Below are 24,991 nucleotides of genomic sequence, written 5' to 3' on the forward strand. Positions count from 1 at the left end.
CCTCCTATTTGTGCTTTATTATTACTTTCTCTTTTCCAGATGAGCCTTTTGTGAGCATGTATCAGTTGGTATTTTCTGGAGCAGATAGAAGCTTGTGGAGGGCTTGTGTTTACAGGATAGTTAGCGGTATTCTGTCCCAAATTCTTGTGGTTTCTTCCTTCTTTGTCTGTCTCCTTCCTTTTACCCTTGGGCTGAAAGTGTAGTGCTATTGCTGCTTCATTCCAACCATCCCTGTTTGTGCAGAGCCCTTTTGTAGGCTAGCTAAAAAGAATTATGAATTGTGGCATAATAGATGCCTAATGTCTAAGCTAGGTGCTTAGCTCCAGAACTGGAGTGTGAAACAAAGAAGAATATTAATTAAAGTTTTTTCACACTACTGTTTCTTGATTTCTGTCACAAATGCTATATGTCTACACACTAAAAACAATGACCAAAGCAATAGGGGCTGGATGACTCCAGTCCAAGTTGTGGAATGCCCCATTGCTGGGAAGCCACTTCTAGACTGTAACTAAGTGGTATTATATTCTGCAGCTCTCTTCTGGGGGAGAGAGTTAGGGGTGGGATAGGATACTTTATACCTTATCAGATCCCAGGAGGCCATGAGAAGCCATCTAACAGAGGAGATAGGGAGGTGAGCAGGAGATTGGTGTTCTAGCAATTGCTTACAAGCCTTTCATCCTCTTGTGTTCCAGGAGGATCACAAGATGTTCTGCCAATACTCGGATTAGCAGAGGTTTAAGCCTTTGCCTGTGTAGATGTGTGCAGAGTTTCCAAGGGGTATGGTGAAGCTATTTCTCTATACCTGGAAGCACAGACCATTAAGATTACTGAATTAAAATAACAGAAGTGGAACTTGATTTTTTCATAGAAATATTATATTTACAGGATTGCATTTCTGACTGGTTTCTGATGCCTGACCATATTAGTAAATATAGTGTTTAATTAGTTGATATGACATATCTCAAATAAGAAAAAATCATTCTGAAGTGTGCTAATGATAACTAGTCATATGCACTTTTGTATAATTTTATTTAAAGAAAATTGCCATGTAGGCTCAGGTGGATTGCTCTTAGACCTTCTGGAAAAAAACGAAGATACCACTGGAAGGTGGTTCTCAGTGTGAGTCAGGTTTTTAAATACTGGTACATATTAGGCAAGCAGCCTGACAAGTGATGTGGTTTGTATCTTCTTGCTTTAAATACCCAAAACCATATGGGTAGAATTGGCAGAGCCCAGAAATTTAACTCCTTTGTATTCTTAGTATATTGATTTATCTGATAAACTCAGTGACACTCCTGTTTTTAAAGCTGAGTGTTACAACTATTAGTGGAAGAAAAAAAAGTAAAAATAGGAAATATCAGACTGCAATGCAGGCATTAGGCTAAGAAATGTTTCAAGAAACTAATATTTTGGGGGGGACGTGTGTGTGCGTAAGTAGCAGTAGCCAATGTAAACCATACTTACTGCTGTGCATTGTGACTAAAAGAAGTTTAAAATGTTGCTGTAAGTGATTCTTGACTATTTTAAATCTCATTGAAAATGTGTGCTCAGTTTTAAAACCAAAATGTATTACTACGTAGGTCTAATTGATTACTGAAATCTGTAATAATATTGTGAACAAATTTGTTGATATCTTTGCAGTTAGCTTCTGGAATTTATAGTTTTGCCTGCTCTCTGTGGAATCACCACACAGACACATTCCTTCAACAAGTTTCTTCTGGCAATGAAGCTGCAGTTCTAAGTTCACTAGAACGAACTCTACTGTCATTGAAAGGTACTATTAAACTTGACATGCTTATTTTTGAAACAACATACCTCAGAACAGTGGCCAAATAGTTTCTCTGTATGGACTTTCTGTTTCCAGTTGCACTGGTGGAAGAATAAGGGGTTAATAGTTCCCTCAGAGACAAGGGCTCTTGTAATTTGCTTTTCTTTTGTAAGAATAGCTCTTCCTCTACCCTAATTGATGAGAGCACACGTAGTTCAGATGGATAGCTTTAAGTTATATTCACATTACTGGAGTTTCATGGCTCTGAATGCATACCTTTCAGATACTTGCACTTCTTTTTTGCTTCATTTCTTATTCTGGGCTGCTACCATTATTATTGTCATGCCGACTTTCCTGAACTTCTGTCCCCCAGGCTTATTAGTTGAGCTCTATCTCCCAGCTCTCTTTTCCCTGAGAACTCATCTTTCTTGTTTGTACCTTAGGCTCACTTGGATTTTAGAAGGTGCTTGTTGGGGTGCTCTCTTGGCCTGTGTTTTCCTATGCTTTGTTTATAGGCATTCCCTTAGCATAAATCTCTTTCACCTTCCCTGAGCTGAGCTTATCTTGATGCATGTATTCCGAGGTTCCTTTCCTTTCTAAAACGTTCACCATCATTTTATTCTCTTTGTCTTCCTTCTGTTCTGGTTGCTGAGGCTCTTTTATCTTGTGTTTCTTAGTTTGAGCTCAAGCAACCTTTATTTCTTTCTTACTGCAGCTCATTTTGCATTCTCTGTTTTATTTGTAAACCCTTTTATCATACTCACCTTTAGTACCTTGCAATGGCTCTACTCCAGTGCATCACTTACGTTAATAAGACGGTGGATGCACAAACCCCAAACTGTCAACACATTTTGGTGAACCTTGTGGACAGATTATTTTAAAGGACTGTTGACATGTAAAATCCAATCCATTGTACAGGTGGTTTTACAAGTGAATGGAGATGGTTTTGCCAACATTCTTGAGGAAGACATTAAAAGGCCTTAGAAATGTTTACACAGAAAGAATTAGAGAAACTGATACAAGATTAGATACATAAAGCGGTGTGTAAGTACTGTATTTAATGATTAAGGAATTTTCATGAATCCTTTTGATTGTAGAGTTTTTTTGTCTCACTGACTTCAAAGCCTAACTCCTGACACAAATGATGCCGTTCTACTGTACATTAGCCTGCTTTAGGCTTTTCAACACCGAAGCATCTTGAGGTCTTAGATACACATTAGCATTTCTAAGGCATCCTGATCTGGAAAAATCTCATAGCATTTTTCTTTAAAATACTTGTTCTGTCAAGCTATAAATTTCTTTCCTTTTATGACTTAAATACTTAGGACTAGAGCTTTTGTCACATGTAATCTTTGCATTTATACCTGTGTGCATTTAGTATCTTTTAGACAGGCATATGTTCATTACTTCATTCAACGTATTTATAGGTAGGTGCTTGGTTCTGGGGAGACAGATATAATACAATGATCCTACAAGTACATGTAAAATGACATCTGTGACAGGGGGGCCTTACAATGTTATGATGATTGATAATAAGGTCAGAAAAGACTTCCCTGAGAAAATGATGTTTGAACCAAAATCATAAAGGTTAAATGGAAGTTAACTAGGTGATAAAGGGAGAAAGAAAGCACTGTCCCAGAAAGTGTAGACCAAGGTCCTGTGGTGGGAAAGATCTTGTCCAGGGTAAGGGATTCAGCTTGAGCCCTATTTTCTCCTATTAGGGTACAGTAACTTGAGTTGTATATAATTGATGGTATGAAACTGAAGGTCTTTAGACATTTGCATTCTAAGCCTAATTTTAATACACTGACTTTATTATTTTTTTATTGAAATTTTATTGATTTACAATGTTGTATTAATTTCTGGTGATTCAGAAGAGTGATTCACTTACACACACACACACACACACACACACACACACACATACATATACACATTTTTTTTCATATTCTTTGCCATTATGGTTTATTACAGGATGTTGAATATACTTCCCTGTGCTATACAGTAGGACTTTGTTATTCATCTATTTTGTATATAGTACTGATAGTACGTTTCTGCTAATCTCAATTCCTAATTCATCCCTCCCCGACCCCCTTCCCTTTTGGTAAGTATACGTTTGTTTTCTATGTCTGTAGGTCTGTTTCTGTTTTGTAAATAAGTTCATTTGTGTCATATTTTAGATTCCACATGTAAGTGATATCATATGGTATTTGTCTTTCTCTTTCTGACTTCACTTAGTATGATAATCTCTAGGTCCATCCGTGTTGCTGCAAATGACGTTATTTCATTCTTTTTTATGGTTGAGTAGTATTCTGTTGTGTGTATATACCACATCTTCTTTATCCATTCATCTGTCGATGGACATTTAGGTTGTTTCCATGTCTTGGCTATTGTAATAGTGCTGCTATGAACGTTGGGGTGTATGTATCTTTTTGAATTATGGTTTTCTCCAGATGGATGCCCAGGAAGGGGATTGCTGGATCATATGGCAACTCTAGTTTTTTAAGGAACCTCCATGCGGTTCTCCTTAGTGGCTGTACTAATTTACGTTCTCACCAAAAGTGTAGGAGGGTTCCCTCTTCTCCACACCCACTCCAGCATTTATTATTTGTAGACTTAAAAAAAAAAAAATTATTTATTTATTTATTTATGGCTGTGTTGGGTCTTTGTTGCTACACACGGGCTTTCTCTAGTTGCAGCGAGTGAGGGCTACTCTTCGTTGCTGTGTGCGGGCTTCTCATTGCAGTGGCTTTTCGTTGTGGTGCATGGGCTTCAGTAGTTGTGGCACCCAGGCTCAGTAGTTGTGGCTCACAGGCTCTAGAGTGCAGTCTAAGTAGTTGTGGCACATGGGCTTAGTTACTACGTGGCATGTGGGATCTTTCCGGACCAGCGATTGAACCTGTTTCCCCTGCATTGACAGGCAGATTCTTAACCACTGTGCCACCAAGGAGTCCCTGTAGACTTTTTAATGATGGCCATTTTGACCAGTGTGAGGTGGTGTACCTCACTGTAGTTTTGATTTGCATTTCTCTAATAATTAACGATGTCGAGCATCCTCTCGTGTGCCTATTGGCCATCTGTACGTCTTCTTTGGATAACTGTCTATTTAGGTCTTCTGCCCATTTTTTGATTGGATTGTTTGTTTTTTTGTTATTGAGTTGTATGAGCTGTTATTTTGGAAATTAAGCCCTGGTTGGTTGCATCGTTTGCAAACATTTTCTCCCAGTCTGTAGGTTGTCTTTTCATTTTGTTTATGGTTTCCTTTGCTGTGCAAAAACTATAAGTTTGATTAGGTCCCATTTGTTTATTTTTGCTTTTATTTCTTTTGCCTTGGGAGACTGACCTAAGAAAACATTGGTACGATTTATGTCAGAGAATGTTTTGCCTATGTTCTCTTCTAGGAGTTTTATGGTGTCATGTCTTATATTTAACTCTTTAAGCCATTTTGAGTTTATTTCTCTGTATGGCGTGAGGAAGTATTCTAACTTCATTGATTTACATGCGGCTGTCCAGCTTTTCCCGACACCACTTGCTAAAGAGACTGTCTTTTCTCCATTGTATATTCTTGCCTCCTTTATTGAAGGTTAATTGACTGTAGGTGTGTGGGTTACACTGCCCTTAGACTTCACCTCATGAACACTAAGTCTTTAGTTATATAGAAAGCAATGCTGTCTATAAAATTGTTTTCTTACAGTGAAGTGACTTTAAATTTGATAATATAAGGTGGTAGTCTTATGCTGCTATCATGCTTGTTGTTACTGAATTCTGCTAAGTGTTTTACATATATTGTACTATTGAATTCTTTAATAACCCTATGCAGTAGGACTTATAACCATATTTTATAGATGAGGAATGTGAGATCAGAAAAGTTGTCCAAAATAATACAGTTTTAGACGTTGGAGCTACGCTTTAAGTCTAGATCTGACTTCAAATCTGTTAATCCTGCTTGTCTCCCTGTGTACATCAGTTTACTCATAAAATGTGTGATGCTTGTAACTGAGCAGTGTAGTTTATTCCAGATTTGGAAATTGAGTTTAATCTTTTTATCCCTTTTTGGAGGTACTATATTTTCATTAATGTAGCCTAAAACTGAATAAAGCTTTTCGGTCACTGTTTAGTCATAGTTTAAAGTTTATGGAATAGAGGTAACCTTCTCAACTTAGCCTGTAGGTGTTATTGCAAGTGAGAAGTACTAACAGTTATGTAAATTGAACTAAATTTTGCAGTATGGTTTTAAAAAACATGAGTAGTTACGATAAGTGAGAAGAACATTGCTTCTTAGTCACAATAACTGGGGTTTAGTTTCATCTTTCCCACTTCATAACCAACCAGTGACCAGGAGTTACCTTTCTTTATCTATTAAATGAAAGGATTAAGCTAGATTAACCTCCAGGCTTGATGAGGCTTTGTGATTCTGAGTCTATTATGATTATGATTTTAATAGGAAAAAATATGAAAAAAAAAAGATGTAAGTAAAGCTTGATTTTACTTTTCAGTGCTGCGTAAGTTAACTGTTAATGGATTCGTGGAACCTCATAAGAATATGGAGGTGATGGTAAGTGAAAGAAGTCGTTTAATTTTTGTAACTTCGGAAAAGTGCTTGGTATTTTCCTGAATGTTATAAAGTTTATTCTTTTTACTTGGCATTCATTTAAAAGTTTTTTATTAAATGACCACCTAGTGTTTTACTATTTTGTATATATTATACTACAGTTTTAGACTTGTGGTCTGTTTTCAGACATACAGAAAATATGTTAAAGCAGCAATATTATGTGAAGGAGAGGAAGTAGAACTAGGCTGGTTCTCAAGATGCCGTGGTGCATTGAGAGTGTTACTTTGAATTTGAATTCAAGTGAACTCTTGTGAATTTGAATGCTATGATAACATTACCAGGGTCAGTGTAGATTGATTTATATCCTTGATATTTTCCTTTGTCTGTTTTTATGTACTTAAAATGTGTTTTTTTCCCCTTGAATCATAACATTTATGCTCTTTTGCAATCAATTAAAAGTTATGTGTATAAGAGGGGAAAACTCCATTGATAAGCCCAACAAGTTGTGAAATATATTCATTTTTGGTATCACGTCATCTGCTTTTTCTATATGCAAAAATATATAGTTGCATAAATTTTATTTCTAAACAAAATGGAATTGTATCATACTTGCTCAGATCTATATTAGCTTTCACAGTGAGTTTAGGTTAGCTAAGATGTTACTCTCTGTGGATTGTCTTGGGGGCTGCATAGGAATTGTGGAAAGAGTATATTTAATTGGGTCTTTGGGTCTGTCCTACTATATTTGACCAGAGTCACACTTTTTTTTTTAATCTTTAGTATATTTTGTATTTCCATAAGATTATGATTGAAATAATGGTTCTATTGTTAAAAGAATTAAAAAACTTTTAATATACATCATTATAATGTAAAGACAATTTTTTTCTATAAAAGCATTATATGCTTATTTTTTTAAAGGTTAAAAAACTCAGAAAAGGAAACAGGAAGTAAGAAATCATTTAAAAACTTACTATCAGAGATATTGCTAACATTTGTTAATTATCCTTTAAGACATCTTATGCATATTCTTTCAGATATACTTTCTTTCTTCCTCAATTTTGTATGAATGAGACCTACAAGCTGTTTCCTTACTTGGGTCCGTCTCCCTTCCTTCCTTCTTTCCTCCCTCCCTCCCTCCCTTCCTTCCTCCCTCCCTCCCTTCCTTCTTTCATCTATTTATTTATTTTTGGCTGTGTTGGGTCTTCGTTGCTGCGAGCGGTCTCTCTCTAGTTGTGGTGAGTGGGGGCTACTCTTAGTTGCGGTATGTGGGCTTCTCACTGTGGTGGCTTCTCTTGTTGCAGAGCGCGGGCTCTAGGCACGTGGGCTTCAGTAATTGTGACACACGGGCTCAGTAGTTGTGGCTCGCGGGCTCTAGAGCACAGGCTCAGTAGTTGTGGCACACAGGCTTAGTTACTCTGTGGCATGTGGGATCTTCCCGGACCAGGGCTTGAACCCGTGTCCCCTGCATAGGCAGGTGGATTCTTAACCACTGTGCCACCAGGGAAGTCCACTTGGCTTTTTCTTAAACTCAGTGTATTTGGGATATTTTTCTCATGTCAGTAATATTGTTATATGTCATGTTTTTAATGATTGTATAGTAAATCCATATGATTACTGTCGGTGTACAAATTTTTAAAAAAATGATAAAATTAATCATAGGTTTTCTACAATTTACTTGCCCAGTTATCTGTTGATGACATGTAGGTTGTTTCCAGTTTTTAATTGTTGATGAACGGTATTGGAATGAACATTTGGGTGCATATGTCATTGTGTACTTTTCTAAGTGATCTTCTAGGATAAATTCTTAGAAATGGAAATGTTGGGCTAAAGTGTATGCACACTGACGATATTGATATATATTACCAAATTGCCCGAAGATATATCAAAACCAATCCCAGTTTTAAATACTGATACATTTAAATATCTATATTTATTGCCATGCTGTCAAAAAACATTTTCCAGAAACCAGTTTGACAACTCCCCCTCATTGCCCTCACTAGAGTGTAAGTTTTGTGACTGCAGAGACTTTGTTTCATTCACTGTTCACTCCAGAGCTTGGAACAATCTCTGCAATATAAAAATGTTCAGTAGTTATTTGTTAAATGAATGACTATATGATATGGTAGAAACATGTCAGAAGGCTCAGTGATTATCTTTATTTGTAATATTCTGAGTATCATAAAATTAACTAAAATACTGAATATGTCAGTTTTTAGTGAAAACGAATTGATTTGAATCATATTTCTGTAAACTAGAATAATAGTTTTCAGTGGATACTATCCATGTTTTGTGAGCCTTTGGCTTTTTCTTGACAGTCTTTCTTCTGTCTCAGAAATTGTACGTCAACCTTTACTCAGTTATAAATGCTGTGTTGTGGCATTTAATGTATATTTACTAGTTGCAAAGAGAATAGAATTTTAACAAATTATGGACAACTTTTCAAATAACATAAAGATCTTTAAAATAACATGGAATTTAAAAGATGTTTAAGAAACACTATATGATAGTCGTGAGATTTGGGTTTCTGGAGGCAGATAAGTTTGGATTTGAATCTTGGCTTGGCCTTTTCCTGATAACATGGCCTCAGACTATTTACTTATCTTCCTTGATACTGAGTTTCCTTTTTTGTAATACGAGATGAAATAATAGTACATATCCCATTGGATGTTGTGAGGATTAAGGGAGATAATGATTTTTTTTTTTAATTAATTAATTTATTTTTGGCTGTGTTGTGTCTTCGTTTCTGTGCAAGGGCTTTCTCCAACTGCGGCAAGCGGGGTCCACTCTTCTTCGCGGTGCGCGGGCCTCTCACTATCGCGGCCTCTCTTGTTGCGGAGCACAGGCTCCAGACGCGCAGGCTCAGTAGTTGTGGCTCACGGGCCTAGTTGCTCCGTGGCATGTGGGATCTTCCCAGACCAGGGCTCGAACCCGTGTCCCCTGCATCGGTAGGCAGATTCTCAGCCACTGTGCCACCAGGGAAGCCCGCAGATAATGATTTTTGTAATGAGTTCAGCAACTAATTAAAGTGCTCTGTAAATTACCATTTAATGATAATTTTAAGGGGTTTTTACTTTATTATTACATAACAATAGTCAAGTTAATTAGTTGATTTGGATTGCAGATTAGTTGGTGGTCTAGTTCTATAAATTCCCGATCCTCTTGGTGCGCTTACTAAAATTGATGGCCTTTATAATTTTCTACTCTCTTTAGAGAACCCTGACTGATACACAAATTTTATTTAAAAGAAAATAGAATAAAATTCCTTCTATCTTGTAGCTACTGTATGGGACCATTGAACCCCTGTATAAATTTAACATACATATGGGATCTCGGTGATTTTATTTTTCCTATATTGAAACATTCTGCCGTTTCATCATCCTAGGAATTATTTTATTGTTAATTATTATTACTTATCATTCTCAACTATGCTTAAAAAGATTGAAATAGTATGAAAATGAAAGAATGATGAGATTGCCAGAGGATAAGGCAATAGTGAAATTAGTTGTTGTCCTGCAGTTTTCTTACTGTGTTGTCTACTGTATTGCATCATCTTTTAGGAAGGTATAAAAGAAGACCACAAACACTATCTCTTTACTATTAGCTTTCATTTAACACAGTCGAGAATTCAGAATTTTTCATTTCCTGCTTGAAATGGCTGAGAAAAGAAAATTAACAGGAAAATGTTTTATAATTTTTACATGAATCTGAAGATGGATGCTCTCAAAGAGACTGGTAGCAGCATTCTAGACCCTAACGATGATAGTGAAATTGTCTAAGTGAAATCCCAGCCTTTGTGTCTTCAGGTGATGATATCCTAGTTGAATTGTCTCAGACTCAGGAATTGATGAGTGAACAATATATTTCTATATTTCAAAGAAGAAATAGAACATTCTGTTCTAGTTAGTCATTCGTCAGGAGGGCCTTCATTGTGTAGTATTTTGTGACAAAAACCTGGACCATCTCTTTTGCTAACAGGACATGTGACATCTTTTATGATGTTTATACACCAAAATTTATTGTTACACAGAAGTCTGTGGTAATTAAATTCTTAAAAATTTTTAATAAAGTTGTTTTTCACTATCCCTTTATATTTATTTCTGTAAAGTTTTTTTTAAATTAATTTACTTTTTTTAATTTATTTTATTTTTGGCTGTGTTGGGTCTTTGTTGCTGTGCGCGGGCTTTTCTCTAGTCATGGCAGCAAGGGCTACTTCTTCGTTGCGGCGCGCAGGCTTCTCATTGTTGTGGCTTCTCTTGTAGCAGAGCACAGGCTCTAGGTGCGTGGGCTTCAGTACTTGTGGCTCGCGGGCTCTAGAGCGCAGGCTCAGTAGTTGTGGCACACGACCTTAGTTGCTCTGCAGCATGTGGTATCCTCCCAGACCAGGGCTCGAACCCATGTCTCCCCTGCATTGGCAGGCAGATTCTCAACCACCGTGCCACCAGGAAAGCCCTATTTCTGTGAAGTTTTCATAACATTTTAAAATATATATTAAAAGGTAAAGGTGTACTGATCCCATATGATATATGGTGAGTCTTGCCTTCCCTGGTATCTGAAGGCTAATATATTTAATACTTGAGATTGAGAACTCTGCTATAAATAATTGCTACCATTTATTCATATTACGAGTACTTGTTATTGCTAAATACCATTCCTGGATTCTGGGATAGAGCAAAATAACAAGGAAAAGTTCTTGGCTCTTAAGGATCTTACATTTTAGTGAGAGGAGACAGATGATAAACAGTATGTCAGGGGGTTATAAGGCTATGAAAAAAAATAAAACAGTAAGGAGAATAGAGAATATTTAGTGAAATAGAATGCTTAATAAATAATTTTTTATTTATTGCAAAGTGATTTAGGTTATTTAAATGAGACACTGAGGAGATGAAATACTATAGTTATTTTGTTGTGGAAGACTGAAGACATTATTATAATAATGGAATGATTTTTACTTTATCTAATTTTAACTTTTTAATATGATGTGATAAGTATGTTTTAGTTTCCCTGAAAAAGTGTAAGGTAAAATTATAACAATAAATTGAGACTCTTCAAAAATTTTTTTCTTTTCTAGGGTTTTTTACATGGAATATTTGAACGTCTAAAACAATTTCTGGAGTGCAGTAAGTACTTCCATGATAGTTTTTACTGTAGAATCCTTATTCATTAATAGCTTGCCGCTTGGCACTTGCAAATCTGGAGTGGCTAAAATCTTGTATCTCGGTAATTAATTATCTGAAATTAAATTGGAAGCTCAGCTTTGTCTTCATATACCTGTCTTGTCCTAAGTATTGAGGAAACCTTTTTTAAAAAATAAAATTATTTTGTATCCATTCCTTCCTCTGTATTTCTACTGCTACTACTCTGTTTCGTGCAGACATCCACAATGGTAGTATGTTTAGCAGATAATAAGTGTAGACCCTATGTCAAATGCTGTTTAGACTTTTTATTGATTGTTTCTTTTAGTACATTTTATGTATCTGTTTGATATAAATGTTCTTAAATGGTTACATTCATTTTGTAAATCCCTTGTTTATTAACCTTTACTGACTTACCTGTAGGACCCTTTCTGATCCACTCTCCCACACGAAAGAATTTAGCATTTGCATTTGTGTTGTATTATACTGGTGGTCTGTTTGTTATCCTCTTCTCTTCCCTATGATTATAAGCACCTTTGCTCAGGATGCACACACACATAACATACACAGGATACTCACGAATGCGTGTACACACATGTATGTATAACCTGTATACGTGTATGTTTTTTATGTGTGAGTGTATTGGGAGACTTACTCTCCTGAGAAGATACCTTAGTGTACTCACTTTTAGGGAGTTGCTGATTGTTTTATGTCAGTCATTTTCGGTTTAGTAGAATCATTATTGAGTGTGTTGCCAGGTATTGTTCTGGGTACTGTGCGTGTAAAGATGAATAAGACAGCTCATATAATACAGTTTTTTTTTTCCTAAAAATGATCATTTTCCTCTGGTCATCCCCATGGGGGAAACAGAAGGAAGAATAGAAGTCTTTCCAGGAGAAGAGAATGACATAACTGATGAGACAGAATATGATTAGTATGATTAGGGAGCAAGATAGTTAATGAGCTGATGGACATTATTCTGAATGTACAAAAATTAATTATGCCAGGGAAATTATCAGAAAAAAATTGTTAAAAGATATAGGAAAAATAATGATTATGTTAATCTTTGAATTCTTTGTTTTTACTTATGTTGCTTGATAGGTATTTCAAATATGACTAGTTTAGATTTTGAAACTGTGATTCATGATTTTATGGATAAAATTGCTATCCTTTTACTGTGAAATGGGCTCAGTTTGTATTTTAGGATTAATTTTATGAAATATGGCACTGAGGATTACTGTGTCAAGTACAAGTCTTGGTATTGCTTTTTAAAAACTTATTTTTTATTGTTTATTTGTTTAGAGTTGAGAGTACACACTAATGAATTCGTAATGCAAAATGTGCAAAAATAAATCTGACAGTATTTTTGTAAAACGTTTTTTCATTGTCTTGGTTGTGAATTTACAGAATATTATAAATTTTTTACTAATATTTGAAATGTATTTCTAACAGGTAGAAGTATAGGTACAGATAATGTATGTAGAGATAGACTGGAAAAGACCATCATTCTTTTTACTAAAGTGGTAAGTTTTTTTTTTTTTTGATCTTAAGTATGTTTTCTCAGATGAAATGTACATACTCAAATTTAGTAAAGAAAATGATTTTTTAATAAGCATACACTTTCACTTTAGTGTTAAGGTAACTTATTTTCTTACTGTGTATAAGAAAGCTAAAAAAAAAATCCCTTGTATCTTGAAGTCTTTAGAATGCATATAAAAATTAAATTTATATACCACATACCATAGTGTATAAGTCACCTGGATGTAAAAAAAAATCAATCCTAATAAATATTAGAGAAGTTGATTCCCGTAAGGCTCATTATTCTCAAACCCACTGGAAAAAGCAGAGATAAAGAAGACAGCAATGCAGCTCAGCAGAAAGCAGCTAAGATGTCGCAGTAGATAATACTAGGAAGTCATTATATTCATAATGACAGATTATCATCATTAATATCAGATATCTTTTGAATATAATTATATGGGTGCATTGTACTAGGCAGTGTGTATATATTTCTGATAAAATTAAGTTTTATAAAAAAGTAATTTTTACGAAGTTTTGGTCTTGGAGGTTGGGAAAAGTACAAAGAATTGGGTATAGCAGTGAGGAAGACCTGGTTGGAGGACTGCATAGCCCTAAGACAGGTGTTTGAAGATAGGTGGCAATATCTAAATCTGTAGCATATTTCCCCCTTTTCATTGAAGGATCATTAATAGGGTTGAGGTTGTCTGTTCCCTGGTGGGGCCGGTGGAGCAAAGGAGTAGAAATGAGCTGTTCTTATTTTTTGTGGTTGGGTAGCAGTTACTTTCAGTTTCAGTTGTCTTCATTTCCAACTCTCATGTTCCAAAGAGCCTCAACAGCAAAGCCCACCTCATCCAATATCCAGATAAAATTGACTTAGATCCTTTAAGTTAAAAACAAAAAACACATAGCAAAGTAAAACAAAATGATGTGGTTAGGCAGTGGGGCTACACAGTGTGAGTATATAATATAATTTATGAAATTCATATTTATGGTCTTATGACTTTATTAAAGCTTTTAAAATTGGAACATTTAAAATATACCTCCAGATAGAACTGAGTAACTTTGAATACACATGAGGTTATCACTCAGCTTCAGCAATTATCAAAGTAAGGTCATGGTCAATTCTGTTTTTACCTGTATGCTGCTTCTCTCTCCCTTCTGTTTGTTTTAAAGCAAAGCCCAGATATCATATAGGATTATCTATAAATATTTGAATATGTGTCTTTAAGTGAAGGATTTAAAAAAAAAATAACAATATTATCACATTTAAAAAGTAGGAATGACTTCTTAATATCAACTAAATATTTAGTCAGTTTTCAGATTTCTCTCATAATTTTTGTTTTTTTAAAAATTTATTTATTTATTTATTTATTTTTTGGCTGTGTTGGGTCTTCGTTTCTGTGCAAGGGCTTTCTCCAGTTGCGGCAAGCGGGGGCCACTCTTCTTCGCCGTGCACGGGCCTCTCACTATCGCGGCCTCTCTTGTTGCGGAGCACAGGCTCCAGACGCGCAGGCTCAGTAGTTGTGGCTCACAGGCCTAGTTGCTCCATGGCATGTGGGATCTTCCCAGACCAGGGCTCGAACCCGTGTTCCCTGCATTGGCAGGCAGATTCTCAACCACTGCGCCACCAGGGAAGCCCCTCTCATAAATTTTTTATAGTTTTTTTTCCAATAAGGATTCAATAGTGTTGGTTCTCTCTGTCTTTTTTTTTTTTTTTTTTTCTTGTTACTTATTTGTTGAGGTAACAGATCATTTCCTGTAGAGTTTCCTGTGTTGTGGATTTGGCTGCCTACATCCTGATGTGTTATTTAACATATTTCTTTGTCTCTCTATATACCCCTCCTACTCCCATATTTGTTACAAATTTCTAGTTAGATACAGAGGCTTGATCACATTCAGACCTTTTTTTTTTTTTTTTTGGGAGGAGGGTGGCAATGACAAGAATACTTTACAGGTGATGCTGTGTATTTCCTATTGCATCACATCAGGAAACGCACAGTGTCTGGTTGTCTAAAATTGATGAGTGAGCTATCATAAAGTTCTTCAGTAGCCTTTCCCTTATTTAGCAGTGATTGATGATCATAGCTTAGATCTGTTGTTTGATTAGGGGTTACAAAATGATGGCAATATAATTCTGTTATTCCTTTTGCATTTATTAGCTGGAATTCTTCTATAAGGAAGAAATCTCTCTCATCGAATGTTTGATACATTGAAATACAGTTGATGCAGGATACTTTTTTGATTCTTTGCCTTTATCTATTACTTTTTAAAAGCCTATCTTTTGTATACTTGTACTTTTTGTATCACATTTGCCCATTGATATCAAATTAAGTATGAAGTAAGTTTATTTCAAACCTTGTTCTAGAAATAATAGAGAGTTCAGGTAATGAGATATAATCTGATTTAATCCACTGTTGTATGATGTATCCCAGGAAGTATATTACATGTCTATTACATGTGAAACTGCATATACATATATACATGGACTTCCCACCAAGGTTCAAAACTTGCTAAGTGTTTATAACCAAAGTTATGAGATGTACCTATGAATGATTATATTTCCTATGTGAATTTGATACATTTTAATTTTTTTTTCTTTATAGCTTTTGGACTTCTTGGATCAGCATCCCTTTTCATTTACTCCTCTAATTCAGAGATCACTGGAATTTTCTGTAAGCTATGTGTTTACAGAAGTTGGTGAAGGCGTTACATTTGAACGATTCATTGTCCAGTGCATGAATCTTATTAAGATGATTGTCAAAAATTATGCTTATAAGCCATCCAAAAACTTTGAAGGTAATGCTTTACTGGTAGTTTTATTTTGTTCACTTCCTTATTTTAATCTAAGCGTGAAGCAATTGCTATTTTTATGTAAGTGTTTTGAAATTCATTTATTTAAGTCTGAAAAATAAAATATTGCTGGGACATGAAATAGAGATAAGGATTTGAGCCTTTAATATGTGAATGCCAGCTTTTAAAAACCATACACTGCATTTAGTAAACTGTCTTTTGCAACACAGTAGAAGATCAGTTGAAGCCCTCCAGTAACCACTGCAGCTCATTTGTAGGCTGTATTTATTTGTACAATTAAAACTTTTCTCTGACCTTGTATAAAGTGATGTTGCTTCTAGACAGGTTAAATTGTTTGTTATATTACAGTTGACCCTCCAACAATGTGGAGGTTAATCTGAGTATAATTTATAGTTGGCCATCTGTATTTGCGGTTCCTATGCATCTGAGGATTCAACCAACCACGGACTGGACCGTGTAGTACTGTAGTATTTACTGTTGAAATATCTGAGTGTAAATGGCCTCGCAAAGTTCAAGGGTAAACTGTATTTGGAATTCATTCATGTACATGTATATCGAGATGAATGAGAAAGTCTTGTAGGACAGAGAGAGAGATACGTAAGTAAGTCACTTCAATATGGTGTGATAATATAGCATGGAAATGTACAAGCTATAGTGGTAAGACAGAAGCAAGACTGATGTGTGTGTGGTATGAATAAAGGCAAGAGCATCCTTGAGATTTGTCCATAATAGAAATGAAAATTTATACACCACTGTATAGGAGGTATTTTTAAATTTGTTACATAATCCAACTTGGGTAGAATGTCTGTACAGTTAAGTTGGAAATTTTATTTTTCTAGATAGCAGCCCTGAAACTCTTGAAGCTCATAAGATTAAGATGACATTCTTCACATATCCCACTTTGACAGAGATATGTAGAAGATTAGTCTCTCATTATTTTCTGTTAACTGAAGAAGAACTGACAATGTGGGAAGAAGACCCAGAAGGCTTTAGTAAGTATCCGTTTTTCAGTTTTCGCATGATTCTTTTCCCCCTTCCATCAATAGATATCATTTATTTGAAAGATAGGTATAATAACACTATTTGAATGTAGTACTTTTGTTCTGAGAATCTTGGTTTTTAAAAGTTAGCTTATCGTTCTCTCTTTATTAGCCATTAGTACAAATTGAGAAGGAGAAAATGAATGCTTGTTCAAGTATATAGAATTTTTTCCAAAAAGATAAAATTTTTTAGATGTTATGAATATATTCTGTAGTTTAAAACAAAAATATAAAATTAACTGTCTTTCTCTATTATCTTTGTGGTTCATTCTGTATTATTTTTTATTTGTAGAAATTTTTACTTCAGAAAGAAGTTTGGAGATGAAAATTTCTGAATTGCCGAATGGATTACCTATTTAAGTTTTAATTTAAAATTAATTTTTTGATGATTAAAATGTTTTTATAGGAGTTCTTTTTATCTATATGAATTTTAGTACTAGATAGAGTATCAGGTCCTTTGCTACAGAAAATCAAGGAATTGTGTGCCTGATAAAGTACCTGTGTGTGAATAAAGTGTTCGTGTGTGAATTGCTTCAGCCATGGTCAGACATAGGCTAGATTTTAACCTCTACTTATCCCTTTGGCTGGGTGCCTTTGTGTAGTTATACACGTTTCCAATATTTTTAGAACACCTTAAACATTTTTGTAAGACTTATCTTTTTTCTCTTTTTCATTTAAAAATATTTTAATCCATTTAGAAAATACAGCACTATACTGTATAATGCATATTTTGTTTTTGCTTTTTCTCTTAAAGTCTTATGCTTCTTATTGCTTTTTTTATGCAGTAATAGAATATTATAACATGAAACACTAAATCCCTAGAGTTTTAAAAGTCCCTGAAGTATTTTACTTTAAATATAGGAAATTATGGAAAATGTGACTAATCATTTGAACTTGTAAAACATCATTATTGTATAAAATGATTCTCAGAATTGTAATGATAGTGTATCAGGTGATGTCGCATACTCTGGGAGTGACAAGTACTTTGAGCTTTCCTCCATACAGAGTTTTTAATGAACGTGAGAATGCTTATGGATATGAGCACTTGATAGATGACTGTGATGTACACAGATAAGATCTGTAGGTTATAGTAAAGAAATCTTTGTAAGGCCTTGTGTTCCCAAGCATGCGCTCTCAGTGTTATTTTAAAGCAGTTCACAGCTATATTATATTGATATTATTTAAAGTCTTTGTTTTCCAAACTGAGATTTTGGAAACATCATTATTGCATTTGTGGAGAGCATCATTTGTTATATTTTTAATTGCAGCAGTGGAAGAAACAGGAGGAGATTCTTGGAAATACAGTTTGAGGGTGAGTATCGATTGAAAGAAAAATTGATAGGGAAAAGTTTAATGCTTCTGTAACTCTTAGTAGAGAATGATACTCTATTGAAGATTTCAAGCATTAAGTCAGACAGATAGGGAACATATATTCATAATTGCAAGAGTCCATATTTGAGAGGAAAGTACTTAATTAAATTATGAACTTAGATCTGAAAATTTTTTTTAAGTTGGAGCTTTGCAAACTGAATTTTTCTTCATCTTACAGATTGATTGGGAAATAACTGTTGTTGCAGAAGTAGGAAATGTTTTTGCAGTGAAAGCTACCTTTTTTTGGCTAGAATGATTTTTTTCCTCCTAAGTATTTCAGTAATTATAAAGCTTCTTTTGATACATTATTTCTCTTACTACCTAGTATGATTCTCAGAGACCAGCCCATTGCTTTTAGTTATAGAATGCTTTTTAAATATACATTTATTGATAAGGCCAACATTTGAGGAAGATTTATCAAATGTGGTCTTTGGACTATTCTTTTTGTTGTGTTTACATAATTTACGTAATTTGCCATTGTTTTCCTAAACGTGTGTTACTGTTTTTAGTTTCATAAGCTTCCATAGAAAATATTAGTACTTAAAAGTTTTTAAAAAAAATTTTACTGCTTTAAGTTTTTAAAACTTTCTCTTATGGAAAATGTTAAACATATTAATAAATAGAATAATATCATGAACTCCTCTGTATTCAAAACCTAATTTATCAGTTATCAACTCATGACTAGTCTTGTTTCATAGAAGCACTCTTTTACAAACCACTTAGATTATTTTGAAGTAAATATCTGAGATGACGTCATTTCATCTGTACATATTTCAGTCTGTAAATCTGTAAGATTCCTTTTTAAACATAAAGCACAATACCTTCAAAATTTAATTGTACTTTATATTATGAAACATCTAGTGATTCAGTACTTTTAAGAATGAAAATGAATCATTCTTTTTATTTGTGATTTCTTTTTGTGTCTGTTAAAGGAAGAACAACTCTGGTGAATTGAATTCACGAATTGCTGTTGTTACTTAGGTCATTGCCAAGAAAATATACAGTTTTTAACATATTAATTCCTGGACAGTTATTTATAATTCTGTAAATGAATGTGGCTCCAGATTGCATTTTAGATTTAAAGAATTATTAATTAAAAATGTAAATTTCTCCTCTCCACAGTTTGGTGTTTTGGAATGCATAATGCCAAATGATTGAAATAGTGAAATAAACGTTCCATGTTAAGAATTAAATTATTAAATTTGATTTTATTTCCGACTGTGTTTACAAAAAACAGCAATAAACTTTTTTTCAAAAAACATCAAGAATTGGAAACATAGAGTTTTAAGAATGAGTATTCTTTGCTTTAATGTAGAATTAATCAATGCAATATACCATTGTTTTCATTAGAAATTTATTTTTTTCCCCAACAGCCATGCACTGAAGTATTATTTATAGATATATTCCATGAATATAATCAGACTCTTACTCCTGTACTTTTAGAAATGATGCAAACACTTCAAGGTGAGGTATATTTTGTGATACTTTGATTTATCTTTTAATTAGCGTTCAGTAAAATATTTTGAGTGCCTACTATGTGCAGTGCACTGTTTCCTAGATCATATACTAGACATGAATTTGAGAAAGACAGAATGTGTGCTTTTCTGAAATAGTGGCCTTCAAGATAGAAAACAAGGATGGGCAATTCACAAATGAGATAGGCCTTGAATGTGGTAATTAGATTTTGCTGTGATAAGCATACTAGCAGCATAAACAAAATAGCAGTCAAGTATATTGGTTGGAGAAATAGTCTATTTGGAGCATGCTGTAGGAAGTAGTGGGAGAAAAAGTTAAAATTATAAATGTTAGCCTTAGAATGGTGGCATTGGGAATGGAAAGAAGGTAATGGATTTAAGAGAAAATGATGAAGTGAAATTTTTAGCACTTGATCATTGTACTTTGTACACAAGTAATTAAATTTTTTAACTATCACAAGTGATTTATCATTTTTTTAGTTATTTTTATTATCAGAGTGTAGCTGATTTACAATGTTATGTTAGTTTCTGCTGTACAGCAAAGTGAATCAGTTATACATATCCATATGTCCACTCTTTTTTAGATTCTATTCCCATATAGGTCATTAGAGTATTGAGTAGAGTTCCCTGTGCTACACAGTAGGTTCTTATTAGTTATCTATTTTATGTATAGTAGTGTGTGTATGTCAGTCCCAATCTCCCAAGTTATCCCTACCCCACCCCCCTTTCCGCCTTGGTAACCATAAGTTTGTTTTCTACATCTGTGACTCTATTTCTGTTTTGTAAATAGGTTCATTTGTAAAAAGTGATTTATCACTGACTAGTCCGCTGTACTGTAAATTTCAGAGAGGAGGCCGTGAACACATCTGTGTTGTTCACACCTTGCTCCCAGTGCCTAGCACACCCAGTAACTGTTGATTGACTTTTGGCAATTAACTGACTGTGCTGGGCAAGGGAAAGCTATCAAAGACTCTCCTGAACTTTATAGTGTCTTAAACAGATTATTTGATTGGTTTGGGCAGGAGTCACATTATAAGGGTTCAAGTATTGAGTAGGTGGTAATGTAAGGAAATAACAGCAAGAGAACCTCCTGTAGAGAAGGAGATTCCTGATCTTGTTTGTAGTATTATAAAGGGTAGCTCACTTTTTAGGCTTTTGTTTTCTCAAAAATTTAATAGAGTATTCCTGCTTAAGTTATAAACCAAGGGAAGAAATGAGCTATCCGTCAAGTTTTTTGTGTTCGTTTTTAAAGATAATTTGAATATTAATTGTATTTTCAATTTTTCTTGAACCACTGTAGGAAAGTGGGTAAGCTAATTAGGTTACACTGCAGTAAGTTGCTCTATGGTGGTAAGGTTTTCAGTGATTTCAGTTATTTTCTTTCTAGTTCTGGAGCGATTTGCTTATTTAGGGCTGTACTTAACTCTAGTAATTGGACTAGTGAGCTTAAGAAATCATATTTAACAGCAGAAAGGTGCTTTGATAAACTTGCTAGAAAACTTTCTATTCTAAAGAAATATACTTACTAAGTAAACTGTATTTTTTCCTGTCTTAACCATGGTAGTCTCCTTTCTGGAGAGTAGTGCAGAGACTGCCAGCTTTTTATTCTGAAGTTTTCACATTATGTAATGGCTCTCATTTTTCTGTTTGTACTTTACATTTTGTTGTTAACCCTTTAATGTATTGTCATAACCTGGTTTATTTTTTATGTTTAGAACTTCTTGTGTGAATTGCCTATACTTGTTCTTTTTTTTTTTTTTCCCTATTGTGGGATTCATCTTTTTATTCTTTCTAAGAATTTTCTCTTATAATCAGGGTATAATACAATAGTTAGCAATTTGGTATATATTTTTCTAGAACGCTGCTTGACATAACATTTTCCATATATGTTATAATGATTTTTTAAAATTGTAATATGGCTTTACATGTTGTATCTGTGTTCTCTAACGGTGATGGTAACAAAACTTAAACTTTCTCTTTACACCTACATGTATGTTTAATGTCACAAAATATATTGTACTTAATGAATTGAGAAACTAACAAATTGAGTTTAAATATCTTTTAAAAACTAGTTTTATTTACCTTTACTGATACTTATTTTTTCAGGGCCCACTAACGTGGAAGATATGAATGCACTGTTAATCAAAGATGCTGGTATGTTAAACGAAAACGATTTAGAAACATTTCTTCAGAAGATGGTGTGTCTCTTTTGTAACAGGTGTTAATGCTGGGAGAGGTGGGATACAAAGATACCTAAAATTTAGGAGCTATCTGGTGGTGGGGATAGTCAAGTAAACAGACAGTTGATTATAACATAGTATCAGTTGATTAATGCTACAATAGGTGGTAATTATGTAGTACTGTGGAAAACTACAAGGTAGTTTTGGTGTACCCAGGGGAAGGCTCCTAAAGAAGTCTTCTGTGAGGGCACAGGATAAGTGAGAGTTGATAAGGGGGAGGGGGCGGTTCCAGACAGAAGGAGCAGTAGGGACAGAAGCTTGAAGGGAAGAGGAACAAGCCCAGTTAAGTTTTGAATTGGGTGTATTTTGGTTTAATTGGAACATGGAGTTTAATGGGTTGTGGTGAGAGAAGAGGCTGGAAAGAGGGTAATTAGGGACCCCATAGCATAAAATATTGCATCTATTTGGAAGCAGATGTTGTTTTTATAATTTTTATAATTTGACTTAAATATTTTTAAATGAGTGTAATTTTCTGTTTGAAAGCACTAAGGAGTATTTAAGAAAAACAAAAAGTAATTTAAATAATGTTTCTAAAATGTCTTTAAATAATTTCCCAGATTAACATATTGTAGATTTCCCTCTATTAACATATTACATATTTCAAAGTAGTCCTTAAGGCTTATTTTCTTGCATAAGGACAATTAGCATTTTGCCCAGTATCTGAAATTAAATTTTTTTTTTAAATCTTCTTCTTAGTGTATAATGCTGTTGGATTAGCGGCTTATGAGCTGTTTGACAGTGTTGATTTTGATCAGTGGTTTAAAAACCAGCTTCTTCCAGAATTACAAGTCATTCACAATAGGCAAGTATAAAACCTTGTGTTTGTTATATACTTATTTTATCTTATTGATTTTCTAATGAAAACAAGAGGCATTAAAATTGCTTAAAATTTTAAAAAAGTCAGAGTATGACTTAGCTGATAGTGTCTAGTGTAGAAAGGAATAAGACTTGTGAATCTTATAACTGAAAAATAAGCAAAATCGTTTCTTGTTATTTTACTTCAAATGTGAATTGTGACATGTATGAAGTGTTTGATGTTAGATAAGCTAGTTTTCAGGAGGAAATTTTTGTTTGTTTTGTTTTTTTGTGTTTTTTTGAATTTTATTTATTTTTTATACAGCAGGTTCTTATTAGTTATTTTATACATGTTAGTGTATACATGTCTGTCCCAATCTACCAATTCATCCCATCACCACCCCCTCGCCCCCCACCCCCGCTTCCCCCCCTTGGTGTCCATATGTTTGTTCTCTACATCTGTGTCTGTATTTCTGCCTTGGAAACCAGTTCATCTGTACCATTTTTATAGATTCCACACATATGCGTTAATATACGATATTTGTTTTTCTCTTTCTGACTGACTTCACTCTGTATGACAGTCTCTGGGTCCATCCACGTCTCTACAAATGACCCAATTTCGTTCCTTTTTATGGCTGAGTAATATTCCATTGTATATATGTACCACATCTTCTTTATCCATTTGTCCATTGATGGGCATTTAGGTTGCTTCCATGACCTGGCTACTGTAAATAGTGCTGCAGTGAACACAGGGGTGCATGTGTCTTTTTGAATTATGGTTTTCTCTGGCTATATGCCCAGTAGTGGGATTTGCAGGAGGAAATTTTATGCAAAGGTAACAGAAGATGGAGATCTCTGAATTCTAGAAAGAAATTGTGTACAAAAGGAAGCCAGTTGGAGACTTAGCAGAGGCTAGGCCTGATGCCAGAAGTAGCCTAACCAAAGTGACATCCATCAAAGGTGACTGCCTTGGGATCACACGGAGAGAGCATACTGCAAGTCTTTGGGGAGGAGGAGTTGCAGAGACACCATGGCAAAAAGTATTTGGACACACTTTAGGCTTGTATTGAGGTGCCTAATTCAATAGTACAGATCTATCTGACATTCAGTAGGATTTTTGCCCAATTCTTCTGTTGAATATACATTTAAATACTTGCCTAATTATTTTAATTTTAGGTACTGAATGAGTAAAATGGAAGGGAAAGGGTCTTTCATAATTTTTACAAATTTTCCATCATTTAAAATTAGACACCTAAAAATAATTCCAAGATACTTTTTTCTTGTTTTGAATCGTGCAGTTCTAGTGATTTATTTCTGTAGATGTGGTACTTGTCAGGATGCCTAGCATGTAGTCATAGATCAGTTAACATATCTTGACTACTTTAATAAATGAATAGAAAACTATCCATGTATGAATCATTTTATAAATATTTGGAGCCATAGAATTGTAGAGCTGGAGATGCTTTAAAAGTAATTTTGACCATTAAGTAGCTATCCATTCAGTTATTCAATCATTTATTCAATCAAATATTTTCAGCCCTGGAATTTGCTGTGTCCTGTAGAGGCAGTGGTGAATAAGATGGGCTTCAATTCTGCCCTCAGAGAGCTAGTGAGCCTTTGATGGAGAGAAAGCCTTTAGTGGGGAGACACGTGTTGTGCACTTTGATTGTCCTTAAACCCTTATAGGCTGTTTAGTCTAGACCAGTCAACCATGTATTAATTACATGTTGAAATGATAATATTTTGGATATATTGCAATAAATAAAAATATTAAATTTTCACATGTATCTTTTTACTTATTTTAATGTGGGTACTAACAAATTTAAAATTGCATATTTGGCTTGCATTATATTTCTTTTGGACAGAACTGAACTAGACCAGTATTTCTCAAACTTTAATGTCCATATGAATCACCTGGTGATCTTGTTAAAATGCAGGTTCTGGTTTAGGTTATCGGTCTGGGTCAGATTGTGTGATTCTGTCACACTTCCAGATAATGATACTGCGGTCCAGGAACCACACTTTGAGGAACAAGCTGACTCCTATTCTTAACTTTGCCCAGAAGTGACTGTCATCTTGGAATTTGAACCTTTCTGAGCTTCATTCTCTTTGTCGAGAACAGAGTGTTGAATGTGGTAGTCCCAGAGATCTCAGTCCAAAATTAAAGGCTCTGTGGTTCCTTCATTTACTCTACACAAGTCTTGTTTACTTCCATCTCTGGGACTTTGTTCAAATTGTCCCTGTCCCCTGAAGTGGCATCTTTTCAGTTTTTTGCCCCAAATGCTA

At 34.5% G+C, this 24,991-nt stretch overlaps 1 protein-coding gene across 11 annotated transcripts in view; it reads left to right on the top strand.

Annotated features, from left to right (window-relative positions):
• IPO11 (importin 11) overlaps positions 1-24,991 on the top strand; it is a 487,981-nt gene that overhangs the window by 47,600 nt on the left and 415,390 nt on the right. For all 11 annotated transcript variants that reach the window (XR_009502321.1, XR_009502322.1, XM_059916450.1 and 8 more), the window contains exons 6-15: positions 1,642-1,774; positions 6,265-6,323; positions 11,389-11,437; positions 12,905-12,975; positions 15,577-15,769; positions 16,624-16,776; positions 18,093-18,136; positions 19,569-19,659; positions 21,777-21,824; positions 22,607-22,712. Coding sequence is in view for 9 of the 11 variants with exons in the window: in XM_059916450.1 (XP_059772433.1) it covers positions 1,642-1,774; positions 6,265-6,323; positions 11,389-11,437; positions 12,905-12,975; positions 15,577-15,769; positions 16,624-16,776; positions 18,093-18,136; positions 19,569-19,659; positions 21,777-21,824; positions 22,607-22,712 (947 nt within the window). In the remaining 2 variants the exon portion in view is untranslated. The remainder of the gene's footprint in view (positions 1-1,641; positions 1,775-6,264; positions 6,324-11,388; positions 11,438-12,904; positions 12,976-15,576; positions 15,770-16,623; positions 16,777-18,092; positions 18,137-19,568; positions 19,660-21,776; positions 21,825-22,606; positions 22,713-24,991) is intronic.

This window comes from Balaenoptera ricei, chromosome 3 (genome assembly GCF_028023285.1).
Source record: "Balaenoptera ricei isolate mBalRic1 chromosome 3, mBalRic1.hap2, whole genome shotgun sequence".
Taxonomy (NCBI): Eukaryota; Metazoa; Chordata; class Mammalia; order Artiodactyla; family Balaenopteridae; genus Balaenoptera; species Balaenoptera ricei.